This window comes from Haliaeetus leucocephalus, unplaced genomic scaffold (assembly GCF_000737465.1).
Source record: "Haliaeetus leucocephalus isolate CR32 unplaced genomic scaffold, Haliaeetus_leucocephalus-4.0 Scaffold657, whole genome shotgun sequence".
Classification (NCBI taxonomy): Eukaryota; Metazoa; Chordata; class Aves; order Accipitriformes; family Accipitridae; genus Haliaeetus; species Haliaeetus leucocephalus.
In genome coordinates, this window is record NW_010973093.1 from 1980510 (window position 1) to 1989761 (window position 9252).

At 56.5% G+C, this 9252-nt stretch overlaps 1 protein-coding gene across 1 annotated transcript; it reads left to right on the forward strand.

Moving 5' to 3' along the window:
- Positions 1 to 4922: 4922 nt before the first annotated feature.
- On the forward strand, positions 4923 to 5651 carry LOC104839215 (GTP-binding protein Rhes-like). The gene has a single exon (XM_010579403.1). The coding sequence runs from the start codon at positions 5022 to 5024 to the stop codon at positions 5646 to 5648; it is 627 nt and encodes a 208-aa protein (XP_010577705.1). The 5' UTR covers positions 4923 to 5021; the 3' UTR covers positions 5649 to 5651.
- Positions 5652 to 9252: the final 3601 nt, after the last annotated feature.

Genomic DNA, 9252 nt, shown 5'->3' on the forward strand with positions numbered 1-9252 from the left:
GAAGCATCCTGCAGGCATGGGCTGCCTTTGCTGCCTCTGTGTCCTGTTATGGGGTACAAAAGCATGGGGTGCTGGGACACTGGGCATCCCAGCGCAGGAGTCAGTGGTGTATCGGCTCCCAGAAGCTGGCCCAGACTCAGGCAAATGCATCACGGTGCTGCAAACTGTTTGCCACCACAGTTGTAATGATGCCTTGCTGCCTGCGAGCAATGGGCAAGGCACACCGCTCCCGTCAGCTAGGAAAGCACTTCACCCCGCGTGTGACTGTGTGGTGCTGATCTGCTCGCTGGGCAGTGCGGGTTACTGGGGCACCGTGTCCAGGACTGGAACAATGCCCAGCACTGGCTGCTCCAGCACCGTGCTGGAGAAAATTGCTCCTGGCTTCCTCAGCAGCCACCGTCCCCTCTGAACTGTGACAGCTGAGCATTGAGATTTAGAATCATAGAATCATTTAGGTTGGGAAAGACCTTCAAGATCATTGAGTCCAACTATCAACCATGCCCACTAAACCATGTTCTGAAGTGCCTTGTCTACGCACTTTTTGAATACCTCCAGGGATGGTGACTCAACCACTTCCCTGGGCAGCCTGTGCCAATACCTGACAACCCTTTCAGTAAAGAAATTTTTCCTAATATCCAACCTAAACCTCCCCTGACACAACTTGAGGCCATTTCCTCTTGTCCTATCTCCAGCCACCTGGCAGAAGAGACCAGCACCCACATCACTACAATCATATGAACTCCCCACAAACACATCCAGATGCAGCACGGGCTGTTCCTGAGGTTTGCAAATTGTCTTAGTGAAGCACATCTCAGCACCGCCGCGGAGCCGTGTCTGGCAGCGGAGCTGGGGAGCACTCAGCTGGTGGGAAACATTCATGTGCTCTTTTGGGTCACACGCTCACTTAAGGCACCAAGCATAAAGCTTGCTAGTGAAATAAAAATGAATGTTTGTAAACATCAGGACGTTTTTTTTTGGGAGAGCTCTGCTCATACCCCTCCAGCACAGGAGCTCTGTCCCTCCTGGGCAGCTGCACAGGCTGGTTCAGAACAGAAGAGGCACCAACCACCGTGTCCCACGTCCCAGGCTGCAAACAGCAGCGGGAGGGGAGTGTGTTACTTGTGCAGAGCCCAGTTTCTCCTGTACTAAGTGCTGTTGGCTTTTCCCAGGAGCGGGGGTCCAGCTGCCTCCTCTGCCCTCCTCCCTGTGTCCCTGCGTCTGCTGCTGCTCCCTGGCTCTCCCCCACCAGCCCATGGTGGGAAGCAATACCGTACACACCATTTTCCAGTGTTCTGCCCCAAACTGCCCTCTCCTGACTGTTGAAGGCTGCCCAGCCGGCGGGGGCTGCGCTCGGGCAGGGGCCGGCTGGTGTTTCAAGCTCAGCTCGCTGCTCACCCTGTGCCCCGGCACCAGCTGGGACCTTGGGGACCATCCCTCACCTCCCCCCCAGGGTACCCCACCACTCCGTGGCTGTTGGCCCTGCAGAGGGTTGGCTTTGGGGTAAGGATGACCAAGAACCCTCTTGTCACACGTATGCAAGCACTTCTTGCTCCAGACCTGCCTGTGAACTCTGGGTGTGAAGTTCTACCTGCCCCAAACCCACCCCCAGCTCGTTCGTGCCCATCCCAGCTCCTGCCCATCACTGCCGTCATCCCTTCACCCTTCCTCCCGCTGCCTGCACTCCTCCCTGCCAGCACCTCAGGGCTGTTCTCCCTCCCCGATCCCTTGCAGGCAGGTCACTGCCTCCCTCCCTCCCTCCCTGGGCCGTCACTGTCCCCTTCTCCCGCGGGCGTACGCTCCGGCTCAGCACTGGCACAGGCTTTGCCCCCGCCGTGCTCCAGCCCCCATGGGTGGATCCAACACTCCACCTGAGTTACTAAATCCAAAGGGGCCAGATCCAGGCTGCTCCCGCAGCCCTGCTGAAACCAAGAGCCAGCTTGGCTCGCTCACCAGCTCGGTGGGTCCCCACAGTCCAACGCACAGCTCGTGGGATGCGGGGCTTTTCTGTAGGACTCATCCATGAGTGTCCCCACCTCCAAGTGCCCATAAAGGTCTCGTGAGTCTTTCCCTGGGGGAAACACAGAATTAATTATTATTTTTTTTTAATAATACCTGACCCAAGCTGGCTGGCCAAGCTCTCCTTCAAAAAGACAGTATTTAGGCACATCATTCTGGGCACAAAAGGCTGCAGTGGAAAACAAGTCACCGCATTCATCCTTCTCTGGTTTCTTCCCTTCCTTGCACACAGTCCCCCTGCGCTTTGCTTTCCCCGCTGTCAGTGGACATAAGCTAATATGGAACGAGATATTCATGCAGAAGGCCTTTGGAAATATTCATTGCTCATCTCTTAACAAGATTACTCCTGAAATCCTCCATTGCTCTGAGGGAGATTTAAAACCTTTCAGGCTCTCAGTAACCATAGCAGCACAGATGTGAAAACTAAGGGGAGACAACTGATGTGAAAAATCATTGGGGATGTACAGACAGGCTGTGCGCGGCTGCAGCGCCAAGGCAGGGAAGCTTCTTATCTGCAACACATTTCTTTGTCTAACACAGCCAGGGCTGGCTCTTCCCCCTGGCCAGACCACGCAGGACACAGCCGCTCTTTGCAGAAATGACTCGAACTGCAGACAGCGGTAGTGACGTGACCCGGTGGTGGCTCCCATGGCACCAGGGTCACCTTCCCGGCCACAGTTTGGGAAACCCTCCATGGCTAGCATTGCTGCTCGGTGTTTCCAAGCATGTCCATCAGCTCACGGCTCCTTCCCTGCAGGATGCTGGCTATCAGGGAGACAGTTTAGAGCCAGGACGGGGAGCTTGGAGACCGGGGTCCCCATTCCCTCCTGCCACAGGTTCCTCCTTCACCTTGGGCACCTGTAAGCGAGATGCTGGGTTTAGTGAAGTTGAACAGATCCATGTTTTGAGGCTCTTTGGATGAAATACTGGGAAAGTGAGCAGAGGCAAGGGCATCACCCAGGCCCCCGGCACCTCTTGAGAGCCGGCTGAGCCCTGCCGAGCTTTGCCATCGTCGTCTGGGAGGAACTGCGAGAAACTCCTTTCGTCTCCTCTCTTGAAAACCCCTGTGACTATGGCTATCTAAGCACAAAGAAGCATTAACAAAATTCTCTTCTAATTAAAAACCAAAATGTTTTTTTGGCTTTAAACAGCTTCCAAAACTGGGGTGAGATTACTTGTCATGCCCTACTTCCTCGCTGCCTTTGGTCCTTCATTTCCACTGATGTCAATGGCATGTCAGGCACCAAAAGGCGACCACTGCTTCGTTCATGTGCCTACACCCAGCACCCTCTGCTCATCCACCCCTTCTCCTGGTTTTGGGCCCTCTGAAGTCCTGGGGCCATGCCATCACATCTCCTGCGTCCTCAGCTCTTTCCAACTCCTGCGGCTCAGTCCTTGGCATTGCCTTTGTGTTCGCCTCATGGCACAGTAAGTCTCTCCAGAAAGAGCTTCACATGTGCAAGTGAAAGCACGCTACTGGATGGTGCAAAACCCCACCGGGTGCCATGGTGTACTGGGTATTCTGGACACCAGTCCCATTGCCAGTCCCAGTTAAAGGGACCCAGCCTTCCCCTTCTCCCAGGGCAGGCTGAGCCGAGGACAGGACTCTGCTCACCCTTATGCAATCTCTTGGCTCTGCTGATAATGAGATCAGATAGGGAAACCTCCTAATGTGGTTAAAATGTAACGATAATTGGGGAATTAAGAGGCAGGAATAATTCTTTAAAAAGGGCTTTTGAAATCAACAGAATAAATTCATCCAGAACTAAATGCTGAAAGAGGTACTTTGCTACGGAAAGAAAACCAACTGCATTAAACCTACAAAAACTAGTCCAAAGCTAGAAGAAAACACATGTGCACAAATTTAGGATAAAAACTTACTTTAACTTTTGAGCAAGTTCCCTTTGTATTTGCACTTTGCAGAAATCAGCTTCTGAAACAACTCTAGCATGAAATAGGGGAGGTGACTGCTGAGGAAACATGCCTGGACAGGGCAACCTGCACCTCTATGAGCAAACCTGCTTCCCGAGGTGATGCCCAGACACACGGAGACAGGGACTGACAAGCACCCCACCTCTCCACCCGATAAGTCAACCAACCGTTCTGGGTCACAGTTTTGCTGAAGCCGGGTCACGGCCAGAGTTCCTACCCATGACTGCTCGGCATCTGCTCGTGGAGCTTGCGCTGCATCGTTTTCAGGATTTTATCTTCCCCTCAGGTTAACTATTTCATAAAATCACAGAATAACTGACAGCTGAACGTGCAGGTTATGACGCATGGGTTTCAGGAAGATCTTATTTTTCCGCTCAGGTCAAATATTTCATAGGCTTACGGAAGAGTTGGGCACGTTTGCAGCAACCCCGTCTGCGAACAAGTCCCCAGCCCCAGATAAGTGCGAGAAATGCTGCGGGTGACACCGGCCAGCCCCTGCCATGTCTGGCCATGAGCCACCCGACGGGTGGGAGACCCCCACCGAGCTCCCCTGCTGCCAGCAAGCCCGCACCAAGAAACACACGGTAATCTCCAGGGAGGACAAAAGGGCAGGATGGCTCACACAGCGTGACGGCTGCGATGCTGCCGGCTCCCCAGCGCTACCGGCAGCGGCGGGCGATGCAAGCGTAATGTGCGATGTGCAATGTAGCGCGGTGCTCTCCAGGGCTGGAGTGGTTTTCCAGGACTGAGCTCTGCGGATTGGCCCGGAGCACCCGGCTCTCCTCCCTCCTTGCCCTCCCTCCTTCAGCACCCTCAACCCACGGAGATTGGACAGCCTGGTGCCACATGGCAGAGAGGAACCAGGATAAAAGATGAGCTGGACTTGGGGACGGTAGCATCTGCGGCAGAACAGGCGGGAGAAGTTTGCAGGGAGGTGGCACCAAACTTGCCTGGCTGCGCTGAGCTGGTGCAGGGGAGGACGGACAGACGGACGGACGGACGCCGGGGCAGCGGCCACCCAGGGACCCCCGTGAGTGCCAGCTGCGGAGCATCCCATCCCCTCTGCGCCAGCCATGTCCCTGGTGGTGAAGGAGAAGAACCACGTGCGGTTGGTCTTCTTGGGCGCTGCCGGCGTGGGCAAGACAGCCCTCATCCGTCGCTTCCTGATGGACACCTTCGAGCCCAAGCACCGGCGCACGGTGGAGGAGCTGCACAGCAAGGAGTACGAGGTGAGCGGGGCCACGGTCAAGGTGGAAATCCTGGACACCAGTGGCAGCTACTCCTTCCCGGCCATGCGGAAGCTCTCGATCCAGAACAGCGATGCCTTCGCCCTGGTCTACGCCGTAGATGACGCCGAGTCCTTCGAGAGCATCAAGAGCTTGCGGGAGGAGATCCTGGAGGTGAAGGAAGACAAGTTCCCTCCCATCGTGGTGGTCGGCAACAAGGCGGAGAGCGGCGGCGAGCGGCAGGTGCCGGCGGAGGATGCCCTGTCGCTGGTGGAGCTGGACTGGAACAGCCGCTTCGTGGAGACGTCGGCCAAGGACAACGAGAACGTCCTGGAGGTCTTCAGGGAGCTGCTGCAGCAAGCCAACCTCCCCAGCCGGCTCAGCCCGGCGCTCTGCAAGAGGAGGGAGACGTTGCCCACGGAGCAGGCGCTGAGGCCTCCCATGAACAAGACCAACAGCTGCTCGGTGTGCTGAGCCGGCCACCCGGGGCTGGGAGGACGGCACCGGCAGCAGCGGCACCGGCTGGAAACTCAGGTGGGCTGGGTGGGGAGAGGCGCTGCCTTGGCCAAAACCAACCCTGCTGCCTCCCACCCCTTTCCTCCTCTTTCCCACGCAGCCCGCCGGGAACCGGTGAGAGTTGGAGATGACAAGGAAGAGGGACTTGGGATTTGGAAGGGATGCTGGTTGCTGGAAGGGCACGGGGAGAGGGCGAGTTCCCAGAAAGGCAGGAGGTGTACCTGGGAAACCGCTGTCGGTCAGCCAGCACGTCGCATCCGTGCCGTGGTGAGCTTGCAGGCAGGCGGGCAGGCGGCTCCTCGCGTACTAGGAAAGGCGGACAAACAACAGGTCTTCGGCTGCATGCATCAGAAGGCAGATGCGGGCATCTGTGCAGCTGCATCGCACCCACCGGTGCCGCTCTCCCGGGTCTCGTGTGGGTCCTGTGTCACCTCGCCCCAAGCACTTACACGTACAACCTCCTGGCACGGCTACAGTTACAACAACCGATCCAGTGTCCAAAGTAGCTTTGGTTTTGTACCTTGGCGTAGAGCATGCGATAGGGAAGTCTATGCAGTTCTTTGGGTTTCTCTTTTCTCTTTTTGATTTTTTTTTTTTTTTTAAGCATACCCAATAAACACGTTGTTGCAAAATGGAGCTGGAAAAGGTCTGGGTTTCTTTCTCCTGTACTTCAAATGCTGTAGTGCCTGGTATCAGTGTTTTATGCCCAGACCCCTTATCACTGCATTTGCTTTCCCTCCTCAATGCTCCATCCTTATCTGGAGCGTCCTGGCACTGGAGGAGCCTTCCCAGCTCTCCAGCCTCCCCTGGCAGTGTCAGGATATTTGGTGTTACGATTTTCCTGACAATTTAACCACTAAAGTTTCTACCAAGCATGAGTAACTAAAAATAAAACAGCTCTTCTCACGTCCAAGTACAGAAAAGAACAACAGCCGTTAAAAGACAGCTGATCCACTGAAATAAAAACCATAAACACATTAAAAGGAGATAATAAAAGGAGTGGGAGAAGAGCACAGAAGGGCGGTATTTACTGTGCTTTAGCATGCACTGCAGTGATATACTCTCCCCTCGCACAGCCCATCCTTGCTGTAATGAGCGTTTAGCCTGCTCAGCAGCCACACAAACACAATAAATAAAGATCTTAAAGCTTGGTGGATTAAAGAGTCATCCACCCTGGTCCAGACCCAAGGCAGCCGGGCAGTTTGGGGTCCCCCAGCTTTCAGAAGCTCAGCTCTACAGTATGGTGTGTCTCTGCCCAGCCTGGCCAGGCAGGCTGATGCAGGATCGCACCCAGTGATCCCAGCCCCTTCCCGACCCGGGGAAGAGGAGGGGAAGGTGCCAGCAAGGAGAGCCCAGCCTCCCCGTGGGCACCCCTCGCCGGGGCATCCTGCTGCCACGTCCCCCGCAGGCACTGGCACAATGACAGCGACCTCCGGGCAGGCAAAATCCTCCTCCTGGAGCCCGGTGAGGGATGAGGCCGGGGGTGGGCAGTGGGGAGGGCAGGCAGATGCCGGCAGGACCCCGCTGCTGCCGGCCAGGTGGGTCAGGTTGCTCTCACTGCTCTTCAGCAAACAGCCACGTACCTCGTGCTGCCATCACGATGCTCTGCAAAGGTGTGCGGCTGCTCCTCGCCCAGCGCCTCGGGGACGCGTGGAGCAGTTCAAGGCAGAGGCCTTTCCTGGGGAAAAACGGGGCTTCTGCCTGGAGGGAACGAAATACAAAGAAAGTTCACTTTCAGCAGCTGACCCAACGTGGTGGCACCTGGCCCGCAGCAGGGACGGGCGTGATGGATGCAGCCACAGGGGATGCTGCACCTTGGCTGTAGCCATCACCTGGGCCACCCTGCTGTGGCCAGATGGGGACGGGGCCATCCCTGCCAGCGCTGCCCACACTCAGCCCTGACCAGGGGTGACCTGGCCATGGTGAGGCACCTCCTGGTTGCTGCAGCGGGTCCTGCCTCGATGACCTGACCTCTCACTAATTAGCCAGCCCTGCGGGAGTTTCACAACTCGCAGAGAGGTTTTTTTTTTTTTTTTTTTTGTTTAGAGCAGGGTTATGGTAGAATCGGGAGCACCAGGCTTTTTGGTTTACAGTATTATGCTAAAAGCAGAAGAAAACCTCTTTGCAATGTAAAATTAGGAAGCTGGGACAAGCAAGGCTGCCTGCCAGCCCCCTCCTGCGCAGCACGCCCTGCGTGTTTTGATTTGTGATATGGACTGGAAACAGCTCCTTACATCTGGGGTGTCCCAGCAGCCTCCCCAGGCTCAGGCTGCCGGAACCCCCCCGAGCCGCCGTGGGCAGCGGCTCCCCTGTTCCCCACCGCTGGCCTCCCTGGGCAGACCAATAACCCAGGACCCCCACTCCCAGCCAGCCCCGGCCCAAGACCTGCAGGGCACAGCAGCCACTGGTGCAGAGATGCTGAGCTAGATGCTGGAGCTACAACAGATGCAGAGACTGAGCTGCCGAAGGTGCAGAAGACGCAGAAACTGAGATGCTGGAGGTGCAGAAGATGCAAAGACCAAGACGCTGGAGCTGCAGAATGAGATGCTGGAGCTGCAGAAGCTGCAGACCAAGTTGCTGGAGCTGCGGAAGCTGCAGACCGAGTTGCTGGAGCTGCAGACTGGGATGCTGGAGCTGCAGACTGAGATGCCTGAGCTGCTGGAGACGCAGACCGAGATGCTGGAGCTGCAGGGCCTCTCTCGACGGTCCCACCTCCAGGTGCCCCTGCAGTCCTGGGTTCCAGCAGTGAGTGGAGCCATTGGAGGAGCTCAGCCAGCAGCACATGCCACACACCCAATGCCTGGCTGCGTTATACAGCCCCTCCTGCCGGCTCCCGGCTCTCCCAGCAGGCAGGGGCCCATCCCCGTCCCCCCGTCCCCCCCTCCCCGGCCGGGGGCTTTGGGGCCAGCCGGTAGGGATGCTCTTGGGTTGGAGGGCAGCGCTCCCCAGCCCTTCTGCCCCTCACCTGCAAAACCCTGCTCTGCAGCATTGCGGGTTTGGGGGTTTTTTTGCAACGCTCCTGTGAAATCTTGTTGCATGGAGCTGCTTAGCTGGGGTTACAAAGAGCTGCCTCACTCGGACCTTGGGGTTAGCAAGCTTTGGCCATGCAGGAACGTGGTATGGAAGCTGGGGTTAGCAAGTATTTGCCACGCAGGGACTCTGGCAGGACAGGAGCCTTTTAGATGTCTTCTCCCCATGGCTCTCTGCAGGATGCAGGGTAAGGGAGAGGAGCCTCAGCCCGTGCCAACCTGCAAGGCACCATGTTTTGCTGCAGGAAGGTTGTAGAATAGCTGTAATATAAAAATGCATATAAAGCAGTGTGGTAAGAACCCCTGGTGTCTGTCCCAGAGGAGCGATTTGTGCAGACACAGCGTTGTCCTCCGAGGCGGTGTGAGCCCTACCCCGGTTTCTGCCTGTGCACATCGGTGTGCTGGGGCTTGAGCAGTGCTTCTCTTGCAACCGAGCAGGGCAAGAAGCGACCCCACTGCAAATGTGCCGAGTGAGATTAAAAATAGGCAGGTCCTACATCTCACAGCCTGAGATGTGTGTGCGCAACCTGTCT

Bases quoted from the DNA above. Each gene is read 5' to 3' on its own strand.
- LOC104839215 (XM_010579403.1), top strand. From the start codon at position 5,022: ATGTCCCTGGTGGTGAAGGAGAAGAACCACGTGCGGTTGGTCTTCTTG.